Source organism: Poecile atricapillus, chromosome 8 (genome assembly GCF_030490865.1).
Source record: "Poecile atricapillus isolate bPoeAtr1 chromosome 8, bPoeAtr1.hap1, whole genome shotgun sequence".
Classification (NCBI taxonomy): Eukaryota; Metazoa; Chordata; class Aves; order Passeriformes; family Paridae; genus Poecile; species Poecile atricapillus.
The window spans coordinates 20407453-20434970 of NC_081256.1; the positions used below are offsets into that span (position 1 = coordinate 20407453).

The following is a 27518-nucleotide window of genomic DNA, read 5'->3' on the forward strand; positions in this document are numbered from 1 at the left end:
TCTTTCAACTACTTCATCTATTATTTAGTTTCTCAACAACACCTTAAAAATCACTTTCAGATTTAATCTCTTACGTAATTTTAAATTAACCAGCAAACTCCGTTTCTTCAGTTTTCAATCCCTTTCCAGACCACTTACAATGCATTAATTCTTCACAATTAGAACATGCTGAAAAGACTCTCCTGATAACTCCTGGTATAACATGTTCAGGAGGACTCTGCTGGTAGCTATGGTAAAAACTGGACCTCCAATCCCTTCAGCACAAGAATCTTTCCCCTAATTCTGCTGCCACTTTTGACCAGAAGCTCATAACGATGATCCCAGTACACCCCATTAACCGAGTTTTTCTTATTCACACGTAAGTCACTGAGTAAGACAGACAGTCTGCTTTAAATATCACCTCAAATTCCCTGAAACATTGCACAGCCTGAGCTGAAGCTGTCATGTCTACACTGTCTAGCAACACCTAAACCAGACAGATTAAAGGCAGTTCATACATTTCAATCAACAATGCTGTTATGCTTCCTGATTACACAGAACACTCACAGCCAACACTCCCCCAGCCTTCTCCAAAGAAAACCAGACCAAAACATGCTCACAACCTAATGCACATGTGCACATGCACACACACCTTGCTGTGAACCTTTCCATGTTTAGGGAAAGATAAATATTGCAGGTGACTGGCCCAAGCAGCCTGTGTTTCTATTGCATTTACTAGATAGCAGCAGTGCTAGAAAGTAATCAGTGAGCATCCAAAAGATGTTTTCCTAATACTAAGGAGATTGAAAAGGGTTTAGTATCTTTAATAGTTTTACATCAAAGAGGATTATAACAAGCAATGTAACAAATGCCCAAACTGGATTGACTTTGTACACAAAGCTTAAATCTCTGGGCCTTCAGGGAATTATAGACAGACACATAGAAACACAGGAATGCTGGAGTTAGCCACTGATCCTTGTCTGGTTTTGTCTGCCAGGGCAAACCCTAGTTGGCAGGTCACATACCTGGGCTGTATCAGCCAGGATAATGAGCCAGCAATGTGCCCTTGTGTCCTCTAAGAAGGCCAGCAGTGTCCTGGGGGCATTAGGAACAGTGTGGCCAGCAGATCAAGGGAGATCATCCTCCTCCTCCTCCACTCTGCCCTGGTGGGGCTGCACCTGGAGTATTGCATCCAGTTCTGGGCTTCCCAGCCCAAGAAAGACAAGGAACTGATGGAGAGGGTGCACTGGAGGGCTACAAAGATAATTAGGGGACTGAAGCATCTCTCTTATTGGGATGAGCTGGGCCTGTTCAGCCTGGAAAAGAGACTGAGAGGAGATCTTCTCAGTGCACACAAATATCTTAAGGGCAGGTGTCAAGAGGATGGGGCCAGATTCTTCCCAGCACTGCCCAGTGACAGGACAAGGCACAACAGGCACAAACTGAAATGCAGGAAGTTACATCTAAATATGAGTAAAAGCTTCCTTTCTTTGAGGGTGACAGAGCACTGGAACAGGCTGCTGGGAGACCTTGTGGAGTCTCCTTCTCTGGAGATATTAAAAATATGCCTGGGTAGGATCGTGTGCAGCCTGTTCTACATGAACCTGCTCCAGCAGGGGATTGGACTTGATGATCTCCAGAGGTCCCTCCCAACCTCAACCATTCTGTGATAGGTGCCCAAGGTCACAATGAGAAAGACAGAATTAAAACAACATGTTTAGATGAGATCAGCAGCTCTAAACCAATGAAAAATATGTTGCATTAAGAGATAAGACACCAAATTTTGCTGCTGCCACATGCAAAATGATCAAATACCTCTCTGTGCTTTCATTTCCTCAGCTATGAACAAGGACAGGAATAATTCTTTGTTCTTTGCTTTATGCATGGCCAAAACCAGTAACATCTGCTGATCCAAGAAGTGGACACAAAGCATTTGGAAGCATTGAAGTACTACCTCCAGGAAGAGAGCAGAGCTGACACCAGTTTACTCCCAGACAGCGGGGGCTGCATTAAAGACTGCAGTAGAGCAACAGACCAGGTGAGAAACACTTTCAAAGGTGCATTACATTCCAGAAGTGCTGGATTAAATGGTGATAGATCCACGTCCTAAACCCACCCCAGCAAAACTGCACTGTCCTCAGGAGCTCCCTTGGAACTTCTGCTCAAGACCTACTCAGAGGGAACAAAATGCTCATGCACAGGGGTGTAATTTGAGGATTTCAACAGAGATTTCACATCAGAGACACTCTGCCAGTACCCTGCATGCTGGCATACTTCAGTGACAAGAGCCTTCAGGTGTATGCAGAAGACCAGCAAGAACAAAATTTGAATGTGCTTTTGTACTTCATATGTACACTCGCTTTGCTAACACTGGACAACCACTGCTGCACTGTTTGGTTTGCCCAGCTTTGTTTCTGAAACAATTATTTTATAAACATCCAGTGACAATCATGATTTTCAATGTAAACTGGCCGTAAATGGCATTTAGGGCAGCATCTGCAATGTAACAGTCTCTTCCTACAAGTTTAACTTTTTTATGGCTCATTTTCAGTCTTTTTTCTTTCTCAGCCCTCCTTGCAAGACTTACTTACATTAACAACAACAATTTAATAAATCACAATCTGCAAAGGCCTCTTAGGGATACATTCCACAGATCAAAGCAATTCCAACAGAAGCTAATTCTATTGTTTCTCGTTAGCCATAAGAGCTAGCAATTGTAAAGAAAACATTTCACCTTTTCATTACCTGAAGAAAAATTCACTATTCACTATTAATACAGAGACAATAAATAATAGATGAATTGGAGAAATACCACAAGCTGTGGGAGAAGAGAAAATACAGGCTTTTCATCACATTCTCCTCATCCATATTTATGAGTCCCTCAGGTTTTCTGAGTAATCTGAATAAATGGATTTTGGATGATACAGGCATGGTAAGAAAACTGCTTTCCATGAAGCAAGGGAATAGAACTGTGGACATAACAGAATTAGAGATGCTCATGATGTAGGTGCAGCTGCATTCATTACTGGAGAGACCACAACATTACTGAAGATCATTTACCTGTACAGCAACTTAAAAATGGTAACAACCCTTCCTATGACCAGCTGCTGAGCAGAACAGAGCCACACTGAGGCCCTAATATATCTAAACATTAAATACGGGTCAACATTTTAATAAAAGAGTGCTTGGTGGAAATTACAGAGAAAGAATGGACAGAATTAGCAAAGAAGTGCCTTTCAAAGTCTAGGCTGTTTCAGAGTAGTTGAGGATCTATTTTACATTAAAAGGTTTCATGTACATATACACACATCTCTCAATATGCAGCAAAATTGTTCAGAATTACTTATTTGCCTTAAAAAACTTCAAAATCTAGAACCAAAAGTTAAAAAGAAAACCAATACAAACAGCAGGAAAGGAAAACCCAAAAGGAGCCCCAAAGCCAGACACAATGGTGGGCAGAACCCAAGTCCACATGCAGATAGGGTCAGAAAAGGACTGCATGAAAGCAGGTGCTCACAATACCTAAAAATAGCTTAGCATTCCTCCTTTTTGGTAAAGCTCCACCAGATGCTCCTGGTACCTTCTGGAAAGAGAGAAAGAAACAATTAAAAATCCATCAAGGGAGACAACAGCAAATCTGCATTAACCCCTGCTATCAAATCACAGTCCTTGATGAGCAAGAACGTAAATGCTCTTTGCTCACCTCTGGCACTGGGACTCTGCACTGCCCACCATCCCCAGGGAGTGAGGGAGCCTCCACCTGAGTCCTTCACTCTTGGCTTGTTCATCAGAGGGTGTCTCACAGCCACCACAGGTAACAGCTGGTCTGCACCAAGACAGGGACACCCAGCACTTCTCACTAGATCCCCAACAGTATTTCTCAATGACTAAAGCTGAATTAGAGAGAAGAAAAGGCTATTATCTGCATAAAGGATTCAACCCTTCATAACTAATTCCAGTAGGACCACTTCACTTTGATCTGTTAGTCCGGTTCATTTTCTTCTATCCAGAAAAAAATGCCCTGCTTCCATTAATCCAAATTACCACCATGGTTTCTAAATATTAGAAATTGTGGGAGAAACTCAACAACACTCAAGCAATTGTTTGGCGGGGGATTTGATTGTACTTTTTAATTTAAGCACCACAGCAGAAAAGAGTAACTTCCAAATGAGATTAAGTTTCACTACTCTTCCAGTTCAGAATACCTCAGACTACAAGGGAAAACAACTAACTGAGGAAATGTTGAGGTCAGTGCACTTACTCCTTAAGCTGTTGATTAAGCGGCACTATTAAATCAAATTAAATCAAAAAAGCCTCTGTGGCTATTTGGTGCCAACATGATGCATGATGTAGTGTGCAATGTTAGTGTAACTGGCAAGGTTGTTAGGCATCTTTTTCTTCTTTTTTTTTTTTTTTTTTTTTTTAAATAATAATATTGGGAAACAACAGGTGGAGAGAAACCAGCCAAGAACCCGTCAGCCTACAGGGAAAGTTCATGTTCGCCTCTGCCCCTTCCAGGCAAAAGGGTCACATATTTTGGGTGGTTCCCTTCACCATGTAAATAAAGCTTTGGCCTAAGCAAACTGCTTTAATCATCAGTGAGGTCTTACACATCATAGGAAAATTTTCCATTCTTAGAAAGAGCAGATGCTGACAAACACCCCCTTGGCTGCATTCAAGAACAGAATCCATTATCCACATAGAAAAGCCCTAGGGAAAAGTCAGGGTTGCAACTCCAGCAGTTAAAATAAAAATAAAAATTCCTCAATGAACTGAAAATAACATGCAGAACATTTCTTTCTTTAATGCTTCTGGAATTTAACAAGTGGGAAGGAAGTAGTTAGGAATCTATTTTAAATGTATTTTAAATCTTCTTAAAAGCAGTAGCAAGAAACAACATAAACCAATTGCAAATACATTATGAATAAATTACACCTTCTCCAAGGACTATATTTCCAGAAGTAAAACAAAATATTTTCCAATACTAGGAAGTTCCAGTTGAATTCTGATATCACCAAGTGTGATACTTGACTAGAGATTTCAAAGAGAAAGAAATCACATGGAGTGTTTATATTTAACTCAGGCTGACAGTGATTTCAGTTTGATTTTTCCAAATACAAATACATCAGAATTGAAGATGCTTAATACTCCTGAAATACCCATAACCTGTCAGTATTTTTTTACCTTGTCAGAAATCACTGAAAACATTCTCCATTCACAAACCCATTTTTGTTTCTAACAGATGTGACACACCCAACAAACCGGAGTGACACAAGGCATCAGCAGCGGCATTAAATTCCATTTGTGATGCTCCTCGGACAAGGTGACAGTGCAGTTTGTTCTGCTGTCTCTCACTTTTTATGCCACCATCCCTGGATAACATCCAGAAACCTATCCCTGTAGGAAATCTTAGTGCTTCTCTGCCCAGTGTTTTTAACAGGACTAAGGGATCACTACAGCACCAAGCTAAAGCTCTGCCTGGAAATGAATAGCACCCAGGCAATTGTATGAAAGCCCCGCACTACAGGAAAGAGGCTGATTTAAATATTCTGAAGAATGTGACTCTGTGGAAAAGGAAAAATAAAAATCAATTTCCTTTATTTAGCTAAGAATTTTGCCAGAGGTGGTTCCACATCTTGCACTTGTGCCCATCACTGATGATTCAGCAGATGCCTCTGGTGCTGAGCTGCCACAGGCAGATGCTCCAGCTCTACTTGAGCCAGCAGGCTGAAGATGTGACCCTTATTTTCTAATTGAATTGTGACAACACACACAACTGACATTTATTCCAAACATCTTATGAAGCAACCCCGGATTTCTACAGCAATGCAGTGCATTCTGCAAGGATGATGCCAAGGGAACCACGGGCAGGAATAGCAGCCTCACTATATGAATCTTAAGATAGCATACCCAATGCCTTTGGCTTTACTGTATCCTACACCATCAAAAGCTTGGCTTCTAAAACCTAAACCACAACGCAGCATGTGCCAGGCACTTCATAAAACACTTGATGTTTCACATTGCTCAAAGGAAAACATGGATAGGACTTAAGAAGCAAATAGTCATGGCAAAAAAAAAAAAAAAAAAAGAAATCCACAGCTAATGTATGAGGAATCCTGGCTATGAGCCTTATAGGTGATGCAATATTCACCTGCCCTGTGTAGTCAAACCCTGTTTCCTACCACATGACCCAGAGAACCAGTGTGTTTCCACCTTCTAGCACAGAGCCAGCCCCTCTGCTACATCATGATTCACCCAGAGAAAAACAGGAACCACTGAACTTCTTCAATCAAAAGGGTTTGCAACACCAAACAACAGTTGGGATATTTGTTTCTCCATTTCGGAGTTCTTCAGCCTAATCTTCATCAGGAAAGGAATTTTTGAGACCCCATTTTAACCTCGGTTTGCCTTTACTTACTGGAAGAAAGTTATACACAGGGAAAGATGACAGGATTTCTGCCCACCTGTCTCTAGATAGCATCTTTCAGGAGTGTAAAATTCAGTCAGAAGAACCATTCCTAAAACTCAGTTAACAGAGTGAAGGAAAATGTTGGTATTGCCCTTAGAAGGAAAGGCAACTCTAAAGTATAAAAAACAACATTTACCATCTCATCCTGGAAGACATGCAATCCACCTCACTGTAATTCTGATAAAATATGAACACTCCTCTACTGGAAATAAGATAAGTGGTAAGGGCACTTTACATAACTCAAGCCCTTCATCACCCAGGGGAAGCACTGCTGTAGAATGAGAAACAAGGATTCTAACCCACTCAAATGTAGCTATTTTAAGCCCTCTAACTTGCCAACAGAGACAGAGCTTATGGAAGAGTGAGCTGTAAGCAAACCCAGTGCCTTCCATATAGCTCAGGTCAGAAGTAATTAAGAGTCTTAAAGACGCCAGACAAACCACAGACAGAGGTTATAAAGCACAGGTTGTGACAGCTGATATGCAGTGATTGTGTGGAAGAGCAGTGAACACAAGGCTCTATATGCACACCCATGTGTGGGAAAGGCTAAGTGGGGGCAGTGTGTGTCTCTAGAATACAGAATTTAAACTAAGCTTAAGATCCCAGGCCAGGACAGAGTTTAACTGTACAGGCATCTTAGGATGAAAAGTAGTCATGTCACCCTGAGATGGAACCTCATATGAAAAATAGATCTCAGTAGCTTCCAGCCAAATCTGAGCCAAACTCAGTAACTGCACACTTGAAAGGCAGGTTTCAGAAAAGTATTTAGCTATGTACAGTGTGCACTTAACATGCAGACAATATGTATGTGATACATAGAAATGAGAAGTGAAAATCACCTGTGGAAGTCAGGAAGGAACTGCCTTTAAGATCTGAGTCTTTAGGGCTTTTGATTCATCTCAGAACTGAAGCTATAGGATTGGTTGGGATCCAAGCACCTGGATTTGATATCCAGCCCCAAATCTGAACGTGTGCATTTCAGTCACTCAGAACTTGGTCTGTGTCAGAAATGCATTACCCAAATGAGCACAAGAGATACGAGAACTGCTGGGGTAGTTCCTTGGGAAGCCACAAGTCTCACCTCTATCACGTGTCGTTTCAGGTGCAGATAGACACACTGTCCTGTTTTCCGGTAATGCCTTTCGATGTGTTCCCTTCCAAATCCCAGAAACGTGTTCATGCACACATAGAGACCTCCTTCTGAGTCCTACAAGGAATGACACAAACAGTTACAGCAGGGAAAGAACTGAACAGGACAGGAAGGACCCAGCACACAGAAAAAAAACCTAAGAATTGCAGACCCTTTCTGTTATCAGGCACACACTAAAAATATGGTTTTCACAGCATATTACGGTGCTTACACTATCAGTCCTCTAAGAAACTTCCCCATCATATCACATATCATAACACATCATCCCACAGCCTACAGAAACTCTTTGAAATGAGTTACCCTGCAACTCCACATTAGTGAGTGTCCAAATTGGAAATTTAGAAGTTAGTCTCGAAAAATTCCACTTGAGCACTGAGCCCACAGAGGTTCACAGGCACAGAAATTTGTAAAGCATAGAAATAAGCATGAGCATTTATTTGAAATACCAGAATTTCTTGTGGGCATTTGATTGCAAGAACATCATTCCAAACGAGAAGTACAGCAGAGTTGATGGTCCAGGGACTCTGTCACAACTTCTACAATTGATCACAATCTTATCTGAGAATAAAAGATCTCAACTGACCTCACAGCCCTTAAAACTGGCTAACAAAAACTTGGCAAGTGTTTTGTGTGCATCCTTCAGTATCTATCAGGGATCTTCTCCATTCATGCAACTACAGAACTTGGAGACACAGGCATTACAAAGGGAATATAAAGGTATATACTCCTGGTGCTGATCACAAATGCTGACATTTCAGTAACATAACCTGCCATCACTTTTTGCTCTCCCTAAAACTGGGTGATGATGCTGGCTGCTACCAGAATCTTGTTCAATTTTAGCACCACTCTAAGATCTCTCCTACATTAAACTGCCAGAAGGACTTTCGGTCATCTGCTCATTGGTGTTGGATCAATTTTTTCAAGCCCTCTAACATGTATTGTTTTGAGTAGGTGGTGCGTAGCAAAGATTGAGTCTATCAGAAGCTCTGTGACCTTCCTTCTATTGTGAGCGTGTTTGTGCTATTGGATAGCACAGAACATCTTGTGTTAAATTCCCCAAAGAACAACATGAACTGCACTCATTCACAGGAGCCTCAGAAGTAAAATGTAAATATATATATGAAAGTAAGGATCATTATCTCCAGAAACAAGTCATACTAGACACATACATTGCTGCCTGCTTTTCTATCCTGCATTCCAAATCCTTCTGCATTACCTCTTTCTGTGAGAAAGTCATGGATGTGTCCTCTACAAGAGGATCCTAGAGCTACCCAGACTAAATAAAAAATAGTGTTGTCACTCTAGGGTCTCAGGAACTTTGTTTGAAGTTTTGTTTTCTTGGAGATCATTCTCTCTTTTTCTGGAGGGAATCCAAGAGACCACTGAACCGTTTCTGAGGCAGCCTATGACAACAATCTGACACTTTCAGTGTAGGAGCTAAATGTAGAGTCTGAGTAAGTTGGTTGTGGTTACTAACAAAACAGTTTCTCCAAGAGAACACAGGCAGAATGTTCTCTCCCACAGCTTGGAAAGAAGTGGACAGACTGTTCAAAAGCCCAAAGGTCAAAGTAAAACAGAAGCCTGTGTGAAACAGACACCTTTGTAGATGGCTGAGTAAAGGATTAGGCCCCTGACTGGTGCACAAAAAACACTTGACTGTGATCTGAGACAAACTCTGTGCTGGTTAATTTAACCCCGCTGAGCATACAAACAGTTCTGGAAGGAATGATATTTTACATTGTCTGGGGCATGTAAATCTTTGTATTTGACATTCATTTTAGATATGTGTGAAAGTTTATGCTGGAGGAAGGCAGCTTATCTAAAGAACTGGAGACGCTATTCTACACCAGAAAAGCATAACTTGTCCTGACAGACAAAACCAGGAACTTTAGCTGGGTATTTTTCCCCCTCATTCTTGCTTGAGGATGCAGCAGACATGTAGTGTGAAGTTTAGGAAAAAGTAACGTAAAAATAAAAGTAACGTATAAACATTCTCTTCCCTTATCTATCTAAAGGCACTGTTGGAGCAGAAGCTTGTACGTGCTCAGGCTCACTGCTCATCACTGCCCAGAAGGCCACTCCAGAGAAGATTAGTCTTCTCACCTTCTAGGCAGAAGGAAATGGGATTGCTCCTCATTGTATTTCTTCCTGTTCTTTGCTGCTAAGGTGGTCATGGTATGCCAGGTGCTTTATTCAGAGAGGGAAACATACAGCCCATACCAGGGAGAAAAGTATTTAAAAGAAGGAAAAATACCTGCTCTTTATTATTTAGTCACCAATTCATGCTTGGAGGAAGGAAGGAGGCAGAAAAGGTAAAATGCACCACTTGCTCCCTCTCAGACTCAAAAACAGAGCAAGGAAGCTGGTGGGTGAGCAGCAAACACAAGCACCTGCCCGTGAGGACAGAGAGTGTGAGATCACCCCTTCATTTCACACTGTTTGCGGCACCAGACACCAACAGCTTTCAAACACCACTAACCTGATCAGGATTTGAACTGATGACCCCCAACCCATTATCAACCCTCACGAACCATTTAGATCCCTCTGGGAAATTTAGGGTTTAGCAATTTCAGCTCCTGAGGTGGCTCAGACAACAGTGACTTTGTACAAACACGAGGGCTGTGGTGATCTCCTGGCATGGCAAACAGCTGCAGACTCAGGGACAGTGTCTCATGCACAGGTGTTTGCTTTAGATCGCCTGGAACAGTGGCAAATTTTGCTAAGACAGTTATCACAGAAGAGGGTAAAATGGCACCTTGAGTCTCCACAAGACTGCACACCCAAACATGAAGAATGAAAAGCTCATCCATCCTGTCATATATAAAGTAAAATGTGCCAGTTATGGTGCTATCTTTGTACATTCTGTCACGGTTTCCTGGGAAGAAAAAAGCAGTGTGGGCCAGTCAGCTACTAAAAAACCAAACCTCCACTCCACAAGGTGGATTTACTGCTCACTCCCACCTATAAATCACAGGTGGACTCCAGAGCAGCACATATGAATTCCAAAGCAGTGTCTTGGACAAGTCACACGCACAGGCAGGATCAAGGCTTCACAGTTAGTGAGCAAATACAATGGCAAAACTAAGGCTGGGTCAGGAGTACTTCTAACCTGCAAGCAGGAATAGAGAATTTCCACCCATCCATCACCACTGTTTGGGGTCAGTTTATCCAGGTGCAGAGCCACTGGCAGAGGTGTCTGAGATCCACCAGGGCTGACGGCCGAGCTCCAGCCCAGTACTGCAGCCCCAGCAGTGCCACCTGCACTGCTTCCACAGCCCCTGAGATGTGGGGATTTTGCTTTGTGCAGAGCCCTGGCTGTACAGCTCTGTTGATCACAAAAACAGTGCTATGCTTCCAGAAGAGAAAAGCTGTGGGGGAAGACTTGAGAGGAAAACTTATATGGTTCCACAGCATTTGGAACACAATTCCAGCATTGTCCATTCTGCATCTCTGCATTTATCCTCTGACACTCTGGGTACCTCAGAATTCAGGTCTCTCTGCTACCCAAAATATTCCAGTCCATCACCACTCTGGATAACTGGATAGTCAGTGACACATGACGAGGAAAAGGCTAGTAAGATCCAAATTTAAATCCACCCCAAAGAAATGCACAATGCACACAGACACTGGTTGTTCTCGCAAGCACCATAGTTATTTCTCATGTGTCAACCACTGCAGGCACAACTTCTGCTGATGTTACCATTCTCCAACTTCACTAGACCAGTGAGTTAACTGATGTGAAACAGTTGAATGTCCTGGTGCACTTCCAGCCAGCAAATCACCTGCCCCTGTGACAGGTTTGGTGGGTCCCTATCAAGCAACAGTACCACACTGCTCTGACTTTTCAGGTGATCACCCACCACCAAGCAATTTACTACCACACTAGCTGGAGGTCATTTTGCAGCTAGGCCAGAATCCTCATCTGGAGTATTCCCTTCACCTTGGTGTGTTCAGTCCTCTTGTTTCTTCTCTGCTGCTCTCATTCCATCAATAGAAACAAGATCCAAGCCTACTCCTCATAGACACAGGCCTCAGTGACTTTCTGATTTTCCTCAAGGAATATTGACCAAAGGAACCACTAGACAGGAGGTGCTTATTTCTAGAATGTTTTATGCAACACAATCACCTATATCCATTACACACTCCAGACTCTCAAGGATTTCAGTCTCAACTGCACAACAAACAGCAGAGCATCTGCTCAGCTCAGACTTTGGGAATTGTCCCAACATAACCATCACAGAGTTCCCGAGCCACAAAAATGAAGTCAGCACGATTCACAAAGGAAGCTGTTGTCAGCAGCAAGGTTTTCTTTCCAGCAGGGCAAAGCCAAACTTTCAGCTGCTCAAACAAACACAGTCCTGCACTCTACAGAGCCAGCCTGCTTGGTCTGTCACCGTGTCAGGCTCATGAGCTGTGCTGGGGCTGTCACCAATGCCCTTCGTGGGGAAGGTTTCAGAGCACATCCATGTGCAGCATCCATAGCTCACATATAAGCCCTTTTTATACTCCAGTTTGTATCCCTTTTCCAGCTGTTGTCTCTCCCCCAGATGTGTCACTCTCACAACTAGTGACAGGACCTGAGGGAACAGGACCTGAGGCATGGAGCTGTGTCAGGGGAGGTTTAGGCTGGATATTAAGGAAAGGTTTTTCACCCAGAGGATGGTTGGGCACTGGCACAGTGCTCCCCAGGGCAGTGGTCACAGCACCAAGCCTGACAGAACTGAAGCAGTGTTTAGACAATACTCTCAGGCACAGGGTGGGATTGTTGGGGTGTCCTGTGCAAGGCCAGGAGTTGACACAATGATCCTCGTGGGGCTCTCCCAACTCAGCGCATTCCATGACTCTGCAATTCTGTGATAAATGATCAGAGGTTTTTGAGACCAGTATCACATTAAAAGGTGGAATTTCCAAAGCTGAGTATTATCCTTCTAAAAAAATAATAGTACAACAAAAGATTAATTAATACAACCTTCGTATCTTCTGCATTCTACTGAACACAAAGTCAGGCTCATTCACCAAAAGAGGAAGAGAAGTCACAGTGGATAAAATAGGAGAGAAGAAACCTACAGCACAGTGTTGGAGATGTGGAAAAAGTCATCAGGAGGCATGACTGCATCTCAGATCTGAATAATGAGAGGTGCAGGACTTTGTCAGTCAAGTTTCAGGGAAGTGGTTGGCTCCCATAGCTGCTGGGTCAGTCCCTGGAGGAAGCAATACCCAACACTAGGCCAGGCTTGTGTTTTGTAGGCAGCCTGCCTTCCCTCCTCAATTCCGGTACAAAGGAATGGCTAACTGGAGTAGCAGCCCTCATCAGAGAAACACCGTTTTTCAAGAAGACATCAAAAAATCTCAAAAAAGTAATTAAAATGTAAATAATAAATGGCATATTTTCTCATCTTATGAGCCAAGAAAACTAAAAAGTGTCATTAGGTCTCTTAAGTGCAAAGAAATTTTCCTCCTGTTCCTGCCAGCTTTCCAGGGACCAACCCCAGTATGTTCCATTGGAAGCAGGCCAAATCTAAGGACATGAATTTCTCATCTGTTTATATTTCTAACAATACCACCTTTCTGACAAGATCACCATGATACAGTTAATCCACGTGGAAAAAATACATTAAATAGCCACTTGTACTTCTAGCTCTCACTTCTGAAGTCTCTCAGCTAATGACTCTCACTGTAGCACAAAGGTGACATTGTTCTCACATCTTCATCCAAGGAAGATTTAAAGCTCATGGAAAAGGAACCTCAACCAGCTTTGGGAACAATCAGTGAAGCTGCCTGTGTCTACTGGAACATGCACTACTCCAACCCAGACAAGATGTCACAACTGACAGAGTGACCAACAGGGCTGCAAAAGCCACGTCTCGCTGCCACGTTAAGCTTTGCACAGCTGGAAGAAGAGGGAACTACTCATTCGCAGTACCTCATTTTCTTTGGCACCCCCTGACAGGAAAAGCTCTGATTTTGACCATTCCACTCAGCTTGGCCCTTGCAAATTTCCTGCAGCATCTTTCTCTACAATAATAACATTACTCTGTACCCTGTAACATTCACAGGTCTGATGGTTTTCAGTTTATTTTAAAGATCACAACACATCCTTACAGGAAAAGCATTAATATAGCTAAAGAAAACAATTAATATAGCTAAAGACACTTGACTGTAGAGCTGCTGCATGACCAGGCATGACATGACATGCTGGAGTTAAACTGTAACAAGGAGCATATTTTAAAATGGCAAAATGAGATGGTGAGGAAATATTCTTACAAGGGAAAAACCTCCTCCAGCAAAAAAGCTATCTGAAATTTTAGCATGGCTAACAAAACCAAGAGTGTGTTTTTTAAAATTGTTGAACATTACAACAGGGCCAACAGTGTATCTTCTTTCACAAAGGGGCAGGTGCCTCAAGAGGAAAAGGCTCCCTTAGGTAATACATCGATAGCCTAAGAAAATAAGTCACAAAATCAACCTACTACAAAACATAAACATCTCCTCTTAGCCAAGAAACAACCTGTCTGTATCAGACACTTTCACTTTCCTTCTGAATGAAAAACTGCAAAAACACAGCTTTGCTGTTTTCAGTTTGTAAATGACAGTGTTTTACCCTAGAAAGCACACATTACATATGCCTCTTAGAATCTCTATACTACAAACAATATCCAAGTATCTATTAGATTATATGGGAATTTTAAATAAAATCTGAGGCAAATATTTCACCCAGCTAAGCAGAGGAGTGATATGGGCTGAAAAGCTGGGGGAAACATTAGAAACTGAGACTGCTTTTATTTTCACTAGTACTGCACAAGTTCAGCCAAACCTTTTGCCCAGTGAATGCCCATAACACAATTAAACAAGAAGCTTTTACACTGGAGAGCAACACTTTCTTAAATCTGAAATCTCTTCCCGATAATGTCAAAAGGATGAAAAAAATTTCAGTTAAAAAAAAAAAAAAAATCATACATGCTGCTTCCCACTCCTTTTGCTACTTTTATCCACAGTTTCTGTTAAGTTTGGCTCAAATGTTTCATGTTTTCTTCAAACATATTGTTTAGCTAAACACAGCTTTTGCTGTGTTCAACTGAGGCTTGTTGCAGGGGGTGATGATTGATTGTTTTTTAATCTGTAGCAGTATTTTATATCCCTTCCTACTTGTTAACAGAAACTTTTTATAAACCATAATATTGAAGAAGACTGAAAGTCTTACTAAAAACATCAAGCATGTGTTCACCCAAGCAGAAATCTGAAGGAAAGAATGTGGTATATTGATTTTCCCCCGCCAAAACCTTCTTAAGTATGTAATGCAATTATCGCCTCTGTGGTGGAGTCCGATTTGGCAGTTCTAATCAGCCCAGCTCCCAGTACAGTCAGGGCTGCTGGGTGACACTTGAGATCTGAAGAGTGTGGGTAAAAATAACCCCTGTTCAACAAGACATGATGAACACCAGACAGCTGAGTCACCTTTAAAATCAAGTCTGATATTCTGTATTAAAAAGAATTATCAAAAAGAGGGGGAATTATCAAATAGAAGGGGATAAAGGATTCCAAAAATGTGTCTGAAATGTATCTTTCAATGAATATTCTGTAATGTAATGAGCTTCCTTCTGATTGCTGCCACTGACGTTAACATCAACATATAGCGCTCAATCACCTTTGGGAAACCTCAGTTTCCCGTTGAGAAGCAAATTTTAATCAAATTTTCAACCTCTTTTGAAAAAGTCTAATTTCTAAGCACCTGTTCCTTACGAAGCACTGCCCATTTATGAAGGCTTCCAGTATTAGCAGTGGAGTTAAAAATTGAGTCAGGCCCCAAAGCCGCCATGGAACACGTGCAATCTGTGGAGCTGGGATATTTTGTAAGACACCATAGAAATAACAGCACAGAAAGTTTACTGCACATGAAATACTCATCTAACAGCAAACGAACCAAGCTAGTGGGGAAATACTACAAGTTCATTGAAGTTCAGTGATGTAACTGAAACCCTGGGGGAGAAAGTGTTTCAGGGGAACTTTCACACTAATTTTCAGGATGAGCCTTTACCTCGGAAGCTTTCTCTGAAGATTTTGAATAGAATGAGCACCGAGGCAATAGGAAAGCAAATTAATTGACATCTGCTCGCCAAAAATACACCAGCGAGAAGGCCATTACTCTCCCTTTTTTACTACCTTCGTGTGAAAGCAAAAGCGGGGCTCCGGGTGGAGCAGACAGACCCCGACAACCAGAGCAAGCAGGGGAAGTTTCCCCAAAACCACAAAATCCCCGTGTCCAAGCAACCACTTCAGAGCGCCTTGAAGGAGGAAAATAAACAAACAAGCGCAGGAAGGAGCGGCGCTGGCGCGGAGGAGCCGCAGCGATGTGAGGGGAGCGACCCCGGCCGTGGGGAGCAGCGGGAGGGCGAGGGGGCCGCGGCAGGTGCAGGAGGGGATCGGGGGCGCTCTGAAGCCTGAGGGGGAGGCAGCGGCCCGGGGAGGGTGCGAGGGGCTGCGGCGGGGAGGGGAAGGGGCCGCGGCGGGCGGGGACGCGGAGGCAGCCGGGGGTGGATCGCTGCACTCACGGGCGAGTCGTAGGAGAAGGCACATTCCGTCTTGTAGACCCGGTCCCCTGACTTGGGCACCCGGATCGTGGGCATGTAGGGGACGAGCAGCTCGCCCAGGTCCCCGGCGGCCATCTGCGCATCGCCGCCGCGGAAGAGCGCGGCCCGCTGCATCCTCCTCGCCTCGCTCCCTCCCTGCTGCCCTCCCTCCCTCCCTGCTCCCGGCCGCCCGCCCTCCCTGCCGAGCCGCTCTGCGCGGGCGATGGAGGCGGCGGGCAGCCGGGCCCGGGGCAGGGCGGCGGCGGGAGCCGGGCCCGAGGGAGGGCAGGGGGAGGGAAGATGCTATTTTTAATCCAATGGCAGCGGCAGCGGCACCAGCTGCGGCGGCGGCACTCGGGGGTCCCGGCGGGGGCGGGCGAGGGGCAGGGCAGCGGGGCGGGATTCCCGCCGAGGCCCCGCGTTCCACCCGCAAAGCTTCGCTCCCCGCGGGGCAGCGCGGAGACTTCACCCCCGGTCTCCCGGGTAGCCCGGGGCAGGTTTCCCTCTGACCGGTAATACTCTTTTGTACGCTCTGTTATTTATTTTTAAGCTTCTAAAGACTACACATATATATGTGTGTGTATACATATATATATATATGTGTGTATACATATATATGTGTGTGCATGTATGTATGCATATGTATATATACACATATATGTATGTATATATATGCGTGTGTGTATATATGTATATATACATATAAATGTATGTAAGTACAAATGTATAAGTATATATATGTGTATATATATTTTTATATGTATATATGTTCGTATAAAATACAGTGAAAAAATCTGTGTATTTTCATTCTCAGCCCCTCATTGTGGCGGTACAGATGTCTCACATGGCTCTGCACAGTCCCACCGGGTCCTGCTGACAGGTGGGATGTCCCCACTGCCAAGAGAAGCTGCTCCATGTAGGGGGATACAGGGCGGGAATGCCCAGCCTGGGATGTCTGAGAAGCCTGTGGCAGTGCCAGCAGCCAACCCCCAATTTCATGTCTTCAGGGACACTACCTTTACCTTAAAATGCCTTTTTTGGACCTTTGCTGTGTTTCTCTCTGCTCTTCACATTGAAAGAATGTCAGAGAAATGAGAAATAAGAGTGAACTTTGTAAGAAAAAAAATATTGCTATTGTTTTCAAGCATTATCTAGTAACTACTACATATGCCTGGCAGCAAGAGGGTTAAAGAAATTACCAGTCCATTTAAAATGATGAATTGCCTTACACCCATCATCCACAATATATCCAAAGACCCACTGATCACTTCCAAGGAAATGATGTGACCTTTGCTAGAACTAGCTTTTCCCCCAAAATTAAGTTTCAAAAGGTGCTTCTGGGAAAATTTCAAAAGAACTGAAAAATGTTTGTACCCAGCTATGAGCAGGCTGTGAGGGTGAGCAGAGTCGCACAGTCTGTTCTCAGCAATTTTTACTACTGAAAAATGATGTGTTGGGAACAATGTGAAACACTGAGGGCAGAATGTGATGTCCATGGAGTGGTTTTAGACTTACTGAAAAACAGACATTACATCAGACTTGTGAGCATCACTGGATGCTGGATAAAAAACACTAATACAGGGTCAGACAGATTTATCTTACCTGAGGAGACTTTGTGCTTTTTTAATGGCTTCTCTTATGAATAACTCAGCATTTATAAACAATGAGAGCCATAATAAGACATACAAGCCATCTAACCTGAAAGATTGATTCTAACAAAAAGGATGAGCAAAGCACTGATAGAAAATCAATGTCTTTCTAATGTTTGGCAATGCCAGGAAAGAACAAACAAGGCAGTTTTTGCTTAAAATAGTCTATGCAGTGTTGCCTAATGTAAAAAAAAAACCCAAAAAACAGAGTTTCAAGTTTCAAATCACTAGTTGATATGAGTTTAGTAAAGGGTTTGGGCTTTTTTCCTTTAAAAAGTTAGGATTTTGAATATGGACAGATAATTCAGCCACAAATTGTAAGAAGCACTTTCCATCACTCTTGAGAAATTTAGAAAGAGTACCATGGCCTCTAGAACCTGAGGAAACACATCCCTCTAGTGGCAAAAACCTGCCAGGTGATAAGAGAACTCTGTATTCCCTGAAGAGTTACCAAAAGTGGTGTAAAACAGCTGTACAGTTCTGAAAATGCATGGCAGGTATGTGTGAAGGTACTTATTTAGTTTATCTCCCACCAATTACCTGACACAAAGCACTGAGAATGAAAAAACCCCTTAGCTTCTTGTATCTTTCACTTAATACTATAAATCCTAGGAATCACAACATGAAAACTAATATTACCAACTTGTTTCATGTACATATGTTCTGAAGGAAAGGAGTGACTGTTGACAATTGACATAAAGCATTTTCACTTATTAACTTTAATAGCTGTGTGAGCTTAACTGCCACACAGTTTCTTTCAAGATACTGGAATCAACACAAACTGTTTATTCATTTTCATCAGCAAACAGCAGGATGTCTCTTCCATAGTGCAGTCACAATTTGTCAGTATGCATTTGAGACCTTGCACACTGCTCTAAAATTGTTTAATTGTCAGGTGTGGATTTATTAGAATTGTCAACAAGATTTTTGTCAGGCGTTTCATAATGGTACCAAGGTCCATCTCCCCGGTGTCTCATCAGTCTGCGTGCCTCCAACTCCAGAATCCTAAAAAAAAGGCAATAGACACCCTCAACATGAAGATGGTTGATGTTGAGCATAACTGACAAAGCAATGACTTTAGCATTAATCGTTTATAAACACTGCTAAAACATAGGACCACAATATGAAGGGTTCAACTACGACATGAGCTACTAAATCTTTCTATTTTGTTTTTTTTTATTGCAACTCATTCCACAAAAGAGTAATAAAAACACTGGCAGTTTTATCACGGGTTCTTCTCTAAGCTGTGAGCATTAGTAGAGGCAAAAAGAGCTTAATTTGCTGACTCAGGAAGACAGAGCTACACCTTTATAAATACCAAGTGTTTTGAAGACCCCCTGCCCTTGGATTGTTCTGGTAACCTGAATCCTGAGAGGGCAGTGACAACAGATACTGTGACGCCCACTCTGGCAGCAGCCAGTGCAGGCAGCACTCAGGGGATACATGAAAGCACTTAATGTCAGCATCCAGCTCAGTATATCATGCAAAATCAAAGAGTCAGCTACAGTATGGATCAGGCTTTTAACCCACCCCCCAACTAGAGAACATACCTCAGTTCAGTTTTCCTTGCTTCCACATCAAGCAGGGCCATGTCCTTCTCATAGTTTTTCTCAGGGGGGTCAAGTATGTACCGAGCTATCCAGCGGCTTATGGGGTGCTGCAAAACATAACAGCAGAGATTATTTATGCAATTTCCAAGTAGAAATGTCATCATAACTGAATCACTTTGTATATCCACTGTCCTGAAAAGATGTCATGGACACCGTGAGTGCTGCCATTCAAATCATAACAGTAAAATTACAAACATGCACAACTACTTGCAAGATCCAAACCCTAAAAAGTCATATGTCTTTTGCAATTCTTAATGCCAAGATAACCTGCAGATGACTGTTCTGAAGAAAAATTAAAATTTAACAGAAGATATAATTTATTTTCTTTTTGTTAAAGTTCCTTAAATTACCACAATAATCACAGAAGTGGACCCCAGACCTTACTGTAAGCAGCAACACTTCAAAATTTTGCTTCCACATAGAGGGCATTTCACTAGGAACAGAAGTCTAAATGAGTTGAAACAGTCACAATAATATTGCTGAATTCAATTACTTCCTATCAGAAACAAACCCTGCTTGCTTGCAGCAAGAAGCTGGGGACTAATTTTAAGAAAATACATTTAAATTGATACCATACAACCTTGACTTTTTCACTATAAAAATCTCCAATTCTAGATCCAAAAGTGTGTGTGATATTGGACTTTAAAACAATAGTGGCAAACAACACAAAAGAAAGAAACGTCACTTTAAACTACAGTTTCTTGAGGCATTGTAGAAAAAAAATTAAGACAAAACCTGCATGCTATAAATGCATTGGACTTTTCTTACTATTTAGGAATATTATAGAAAAATTCTTGGCATACAGCTTCAGCAGTTTACTGCATACAGAGCATTTGCATCTGCTCATGTCAATAAACATTTCCTACAGCCTTCTACAAGCTCCATAAAGCTGCAAAAAAGTTTACCAAAATCAGAACTGCACTGTTTGAGTTTTACTACAATGACAGACATCACCATACTCCATACGTTTTACTCCCAAAAGTATCATCAAGAGAAAGGCTGTCCATAACACGCCCACCCTTTTACATGTTACACTCACTTTGTAGTATTCCCAGTGCTCTGGAACATAACCTTCAGGAATCTCTGCAAGTTCAGCTTCACCTGACAAAGAAAGGAGGGGAGAAATATTCAATTCTCTGATTATTTTCCAAAGCTACCTTATATTTCCTTTATTTTACCTTATATATCCATTATTATTATTATTATTATTATTATTATTATTATTATTTTCCTTTATTTTACCTTATATATCCTTTCAGATAAGATCAATATTCCACACAGAGAGCACTAAACCCTTCAGTGCGAGCTCTACTCAGAAAAACGGAATTTGCAATTTTTGCAGGACACATCACACTGCAAAGTATCTATTCACAGATTTTAAGTGTCACACCAAAAGGGTAAAATTAGCAGCTATACAGAAGAAACAACTTGGATCAAGTCCACAGAAATGCCCTTTGACGTACAGGAGGCAAAAGCATGGACTTTTCTTGATTTCTCTATTAAATTAATTACATATCATTACAGCAGTAGATTTAACACACGTGTTGCCAAGCAGAATTCTGGCATCTTTGCTAGATAAAAAGCCAGAGTTGCAGTCTTGTTAAAGCAAGTTACTAAATTTCACTGATGTTTGAAAGACTGCCAAAAGAGGGAATGTATTTTTTTTTAAACGTGAGAAACTTTTTTAAAAAAAGCAACAACTAAAGCAAATATACTGGGAACATTTCCTATGTACTTATACAATATCACATGTATTTGTTAGGCCTACTCCATGGTCTTCCAAAGAGAGAGACCTAAAAGAGTCCTTTTTCCCTATCCTGCATGCTTCATTCCCATTTAATAACTTGGACTGTACTTTGCTCAGCCCTGACAAAGCACTCACCAATAAAGACATTGATATATGTTAAGAGCACAGCCACTGGTATTCCCGTCAGGAGTATATAGAATCTCTGTAGAGGGGATAAAAACAGTCAGTGTGGGAAACTCAGAACCCTGATAAAATTTACATGAGAGCTGAAAATGTCTGCAAATGGTGCAGCAGCAAATAACTTTAAGATTTGCGTTCCTAGGTTGGAGAGGGAAGTTGTATGTAAACAGTGCTGATTGTAATGAGTTAATTAATGAACCAGAACACACAGAAGTGATGCTGTGTCAGCCCATGAGCCTGTTCAGGTCAGTTCTCATCTCCCAGCAAGGCCAGTCTGTGCAGCAGCAAACAGCAACACCTCCCTGAAATCTGCCTCAGCATCTTGGCGTGACTGGCTCCAGCACTCAGCTGCACTCAGGCACTGAGAGCAAAGCAATAATCCAACACCAATGCAACCATTGTGGGCTCTGTAGCTGTGGAAGGCAGATAAAAGGAGTCCTTATCACATGAAGGGAGTTGTATCAAATTGCTGCTTATAATAGGATTTTTCCAAAACCTGACTTTGGAGGGGTCAAACTCAGGTCAGGCTTCCTAAATCTCACCTATGTTGTTAGTGGTATAGATAAGTGAAGGCAAACCCTACAGAAGAGTAACTGATGTTTCAAAAAGGAGGATGAAGTAGAAAGCATTTGTGGGCCATGCATATATAAACACAGACATGTAATTTAAGAATGCTACTACAGCAGTAATTTAAGAACCTATCACAGCCTTTGCTGTATAGCCAGTCTTTGAACTTCATCTGCCCCTGATTTTACAGCATATGACCAAAAAATTCCTAAAAAGGACCTGAAATTATTTTTTGTGTAAATAGTGCCAGCCACATTTTAGACGCTATCGCATAAACAGAGGAAATTGTGTTTTAGACACTCTTACACCATTTGCAAGTAATGTGTTACACTGAATGCAATACATTTGATTTTTAACTCACCAACAAGCGCAGAAATCGAGAATCATAAAAACTTGTTGCCTTGATGATAAACATTCTCTTCCCATGGTCACCACTGTGTCGTACAGGAACTGAAAATTGAACCAGAGTATTATGGGTTTGTACTGCATTGGGTCTTATGCCAGGACAAGGTCAAACATACGTGGGGAAAGGAAGAAAACAAAAAACAAAAAAACCAGAGTGTAAAACAGCGACTAAGTTTTCTGCAGTTCGCCTGAAGTTATTTCGCATTTTGTTAGCATGAAGCTGTTTTTCTTCTAACTATAGGCAGAGATCTATGTCTACCTGTAAGCACCAACACGTGAAACAGTGAATGTCACCATACAGGGCCAAGTAAAGGGACAATTAGAATGCCAGGAGGGTCGGCCTCCCGCCCGTTTCCATCCATTTTTTACCCAAACCCGGTAGTTTTTCATAGGAACGGGGACACAACACTCCACCTGTTCAGTCCCCGGTCCTCCCGCGGCCTCCGGGAGAGCACCTCTGTCCCGCTCCGCAAGGTCACCTCGCCCCCACCGCCCCCGCCCCGCCGCTCCCCGCCGGGGCCGTACCGAGGATGCCGGGGAGGCGGGGGGCGATCCCGGTGATCCCGGTGGTGCCGGTGATCCCGGTGGTGCCGGCGCAGCTCGCCCGCCGCGCCGCCCAGGCCGCGGCCGCCCGCAGCACCCGGCTCATAGCCGCCATGGCTGGGCCTGGCACGGGGCGGGGCCGGTGGCGCCGCTTCCCGCCGCAGGGTGAAGCCGGCAGCCGCCATCTTGGGAAAGGGCAAAGCCTTCCCAGTGCCCCCGGCGCAGTGGAGGTGAAGCCGCGCAGGCACCATCTTGGAAAAGGGCAGAGCCTTCCCTGCGCTCCATGTACGGCGGGAGAGCCCGGGGTGAGGCCGGGCAGGCGCCATCTTGGGGAAGGGCAGCGCCCGCCCCGTGCCCCCGGCGCTGTGGGAGGGCGCGGCGCGATGGCGGCGGCCGCGGCCATGGCCGCGCTGGGCCGGAGCCTCACGGCCGCGCTGCGGCTGCCCCGGGCTCGGCCGGGACTCCCCGGGTATGCGCTGCGCCGGGGGGACGCGGGCTCCGACATGGAGGGGCGGGCGCGGTTCCCGGGCGGAAGGAGAGCCTTTGGCGGGAGGCGGGTGTCCGTGTGTCCCGGTGTCCGTGAGTCCTGGCTCCGCCAGCCTGAGGGCTGCAGGGTGGTGCGTGGCTGCAGGCATCGTGTAAGGGCAGCGCGAAGCGTTTCCCTGTGCCTGTAGAATCCTGCAGTCATTGTGCTGGTGCTTCCAGCGTGGGTGGGGTTTGTGCTTTCCCGCGTATCCACAGCTTTTGCCATTAATGCCACGGTGGAGGATTCTCCCTCTGGAGACACCCCAAACCCACCTGGTTCCGTTCCTATGTCACCTTCTCCAGGTGACCCTGCTTTGCTAGGGTTGTTGGACAGGATGATCTCCAGAGGTCCTTTCCAATGCTAAAAGTTTTGTGATTCTATGATGTATTCTTGTACAGCATAGCTCAAATTTATTCCTTAATTTTTAGTTGTTATTTATCTCAAAGTATAGAAAATTGATAATTAGATGAGATGAGGGGGAGGAGAAAATACCAAGGTGACATTTTTGTGACTAACCAAACCCCTGCTTCCCTGCAGGCTGTGGTCTCTAGGACCTGTGCCTTTTTTAATGAAACAAACATTCTCATTTAGCAGAATATTATTTTTCTTATCATACATAGTTTTCCTTCTAACTTTTATTCAGGACAGCACTGAATCTGTACCACAAGAACCTACCGAAAATTGAGACCCTCCATCAAGTGAAGTTTCTGCACACAACTGTGTCTCGGAGAGGTCTGGAGGAGTTTTTTGATGATCCAGGAAACTGGGGGGAAAAAAGTGTAAAGTCTGGTGAGTTATATTTAGCATTTCTGATAGTGATCTTTGAGCTGAAATCTGACCTGTTTTTTTTACATCATAGGCAGCCTTCATAGCTACATAAAACTTATTTTACTGTGTGTATGTACATACATTCATTTGTCTGTCTTTATGCCTGTTAATTTTTGCTGTGTATATTCAGTGTTTATGAAAGCAAATAGCAATTGTGCAGCAAAATGTTTTGCTGTAAATCCTCTGCCTTGCTCTCAAGTGAGCATGTATCACAGAAGACATATTCATACACATTTCATACGTAGTGTGGAAGAAAACTAGTTCAGTGTAAAGATTCATATGACAGCTTCCCATATTCCCAGCCTTTTACAAACACAAATAAACACTATGTGTAATTGCCTTTCTGTATTGTCTTTTAAAAGCAAAGCTGAATATCCTCAAGGATGGCTGTCCAAGCAGTAGTATTTTAAAAGTAGTCTTTATACTGTTGTATCAGCTCAGCCTAATAGAAGCACATTTTTTTTCTCCAGAATAGGAGAATTTGCTCCATTAAATTAATGGTGTTTTTTCATCTTTTACAGGGGATTCATGGAATATAAAGCAGCTAAGGGGCAAGAGTAGTGAAGACTTGCACAAACTTTGGTAAATAAGTTTTAGTGAAGAAGCTTCTCTTCTTTCAGAGCAGCTCTGCACTTTCTAATAAAATATGGCTGGTGAATTTATGATCCAGTGACTTTAGTCTGCCACAGAGCTCTGCAGGGTCCAGCCAGCTTTGGGCTTGGAACAGCCTCGGTCCTGGCCCTGTTCAGGACACAGAAGCTGCACTGCAGGTGGCTGTGGAACAGTTGTTTCTAGTTCAGAGTGCTCAGGTTTGGTACAGTCCCTCTGGGGCTTGTTTGAGTTGGACAGACTTGGTTGTCAGTGCTTACTAGTGGGGTGGGCACTTAATTCCATCAGAGTGCTCAAGTCTTCATTTATTCTGATTTTGGAAGTTTCTAAAGCTGAAGGTTGCATTGCCACTTCAGGCTGAACTTAAATCACTGCTGTGAACAGCTTTTTCCCTGCTTTGACTTGTCCTTTTCCTGTGTACATGTAAGAAGAATCTGGCTCTGTCCTGGTAGGGGAAGACAGCTTAGTATTAAACTCTTCCCTCTTAAGCCCTCTTTATTCCAGACTAAATCTCCCTCAGTCTCCTCTTTTGATTCTTTATGTGGAGCCAGCAGGTACAGGATTTGGGATTACAGCTAGTAAGTGAATAACTGCTTAGCTATCCAGAAGTTATTTTTGAATTACCGTGCTTTCTGCTTTAGGTATGTCCTGCTGAAAGAAAAGAACATGCTTTTAACTTTAGAGCAAGAGTCCAAACGACAGCGCAAGCCTATGCCAAGTCCAGAACGATTAGAAAAGGTGACTTGTTCTTACTACATAAAAACTATAACTCTGAAGTAAAATTGCTGAAAGATCAAGTGTTTGTAGACTGGTTAAAGACCATTTGTTAAAATTATTTCCCTGATTTTAGTGTATACACTAACTGCTCAAGTTACAATTTGGTCAAGGCAGCTTTCTCATTGTCCAGTGAGCATTATTAGGGCTGAGACCAGACTCCAGTGAAAACTAAAATAACCAACAGCCACTACAAACCATAAGCAAATCTTCTGTTTGCTTCTCCTGCTTCCTTCTGCCTTAGAGCTTCCTATACTTCTGCATCAGCATTGGATCTGTCATTACCCAACTGGTCTTGAATCAAATATCAGACTGTCAGTTATTTCATATCTGTCCTGCTCTCAAATTAGGTTTTTGGAGCACCCATTCTTTACTTATTGGTACACAGGGCCTGCTGATAGAGAACTCATGATCAAACTCCAGCATGTTTTACCTTTGTTTTCCCTTTAAATTTTGTCTTAAGTCTTTGAGATCTTTTACATTTTCAGCATTGTTTTTTGTTGGTGCATCCTGAAACTTTTTGCCATTTGCAGGTAGAAACGTCTATGAAAAATATAGACCTGGTTGTCAGGGAAAGAGAAATTGCTTTGAGGCTTTTACAAACAGGCCATGAAAAGCCAGTCCCTGGCGAGTGGAGACACGACTTCTTGGGACGCACATTCTGGTATGAAAACCTTATGTTTTTTGTGAATTTTTCTAGTGGTGTGTCTCTCTCCCAGAAAATCCTTGTTTAATCAAGGAAGGATGCACAAAAGAGTTACAAACCAAGCCAGCAAGAGCTGGAAATAAATACCCACATACAAAGTCTGCTGCGATCTCCCAGACCACTTTATCACTGTACTTGAAAACAAGATAAATTGGTAAAATCCTAGAATTAAGACAGTGTGTACATTCTGTAATAATTTTTATCTGTCTCCAACAGGTATAGTTACAAGGAATGGCCAATACCATGGCACTTGAACAAAAAACACAAAAAGAAGAGATTTTATTACTTACCTCACGTGAATCACTTCATCAGGTAAAGATTATTCTGACATTGAAAGTTATCTTCTGATCTCTTTGTGCCCTATTCCACTTTAAAAGGAAAAATAGCTGTAATCTTTTGTTTTTCAGCTACTAGACTGAAAAATTAGGCTTTTTTAAATTACAGCTTGCTTTTTTTCTGTTCCCACCTTAGTTACTAAGGTACATGATTATGCAGTGGCACTGTAGAAGTAACTTCAAATGCAGCCTATCAAAAATCCTCCCAGAGGCTGAACCTCTGTAGAATTCACAAGCAAAGTAAAACTTTGCATGCTTTTTTACTTGTCAAAAGCAAATTAATACTGAAGTTGTTAATCACTGAGAGGCTCTATCTGATTGTGGGGGGAGCTCATTAAAGTGGTCACAAGCTGGCTGGAAACGAACCACACCAACTTCTCTGTTTCAGACTCAGACTTGAAAAAGCCTTACGGAAAAGGGCAAGGCAGCAGAACATGGAGAGGACAAGACGGAAGATCTTGGAAAAGAAGTTCCCTGACATTGCTGTGAAATCCCAGAGCCAGTAACATGCTGCAAGAGCAAGCAGTTGGTCAAGTGTCTGTGGACATGAATCATGTTCTGGAACCACAAACTCCACTGAGCATTCCAGAGAGTCTCCATCGTTTTTTGTTTTTAATACCACATTTGACTTTAATTAAACTTGTGATCTGGAATTAAAAAACAGCTTTGGTGCCTAACTCAAATCAAATCATTGCTCATGTTTCCAGGAAGAGCCAACTGTTACAGGATTGAGACATACATTAAGAACAGTGAAGAGCAGCCACAGAGTGCCAGCTGACAGTAGTAAGTGTAGGGGTAATATTTACCTGGTTTAGTTTAACAAATGTGCATTAAAACCAGACAAAAACGTGAAAGCATCTGAAGCTCACATATG

General features: G+C 42.8%; 3 protein-coding genes across 3 annotated transcripts in view; 1 reads left to right on the forward strand and 2 right to left on the reverse strand.

Moving 5' to 3' along the window:
- The window catches only part of USP13 (ubiquitin specific peptidase 13), a 48731-nt gene extending 32356 nt beyond the window's left edge, over positions 1–16375 (reverse strand). Inside the window, exons 1-3 of the mRNA XM_058843610.1 lie at positions 16148–16375; positions 7530–7655; positions 3502–3562 (exon numbers count right to left, since the gene is read on the reverse strand). Coding sequence (XP_058699593.1) covers positions 3502–3562; positions 7530–7655; positions 16148–16300 — 340 coding nt within the window. The 5' untranslated portion in view covers positions 16301–16375. The remainder of the gene's footprint in view (positions 1–3501; positions 3563–7529; positions 7656–16147) is intronic.
- A 2323-nt stretch (positions 16376–18698) lies between these two features.
- On the reverse strand, positions 18699–22333 carry NDUFB5 (NADH:ubiquinone oxidoreductase subunit B5). The gene is made up of 5 exons (XM_058843432.1): positions 22280–22333; positions 21307–21373; positions 20464–20525; positions 19365–19471; positions 18699–18819 (listed from the first exon to the last, which is right to left on the reverse strand). The coding sequence occupies exons 1-5, from the start codon at positions 22331–22333 to the stop codon at positions 18699–18701; spliced, it is 411 nt and encodes a 136-aa protein (XP_058699415.1).
- Positions 22334–22848: 515 nt separating this feature from the next.
- Positions 22849–27322, forward strand: MRPL47 (mitochondrial ribosomal protein L47). Its single transcript, XM_058843611.1, has 7 exons — positions 22849–23335; positions 24036–24181; positions 24742–24802; positions 25471–25567; positions 26137–26267; positions 26526–26621; positions 27033–27322. Exons 1-7 carry the CDS (start codon positions 22854–22856, stop codon positions 27148–27150), a joined length of 1131 nt encoding a protein of 376 aa, XP_058699594.1. The 5' UTR covers positions 22849–22853; the 3' UTR covers positions 27151–27322.
- The last annotated feature ends 196 nt before the right edge of the window (positions 27323–27518 follow it).

Coding starts and splice junctions, on each gene's coding strand:
- MRPL47 (XM_058843611.1), top strand. CDS start 22,854: ATGCCGGGGAGGCGGGGGGCGATCCCGGTGATCCCGGTGGTGCCGGTG. Junction 25,568..26,136: donor GTCCAGAACGATTAGAAAAG/GTGACTTGTTCT, acceptor TGCCATTTGCAG/GTAGAAACGTCTATGAAAAA. Junction 26,268..26,525: donor TTCTTGGGACGCACATTCTG/GTATGAAAACCT, acceptor TGTCTCCAACAG/GTATAGTTACAAGGAATGGC.
- NDUFB5 (XM_058843432.1), bottom strand. CDS start 22,333: ATGTTTATCATCAAGGCAACAAGTTTTTATGATTCTCGATTTCTGCGC. Junction 20,526..21,306: donor ATATATCAATGTCTTTATTG/GTGAGTGCTTTG, acceptor TTTCTTTGTCAG/GTGAAGCTGAACTTGCAGAG. Junction 19,472..20,463: donor AGCACTGGGAATACTACAAA/GTGAGTGTAACA, acceptor TATGTTTTGCAG/CACCCCATAAGCCGCTGGAT.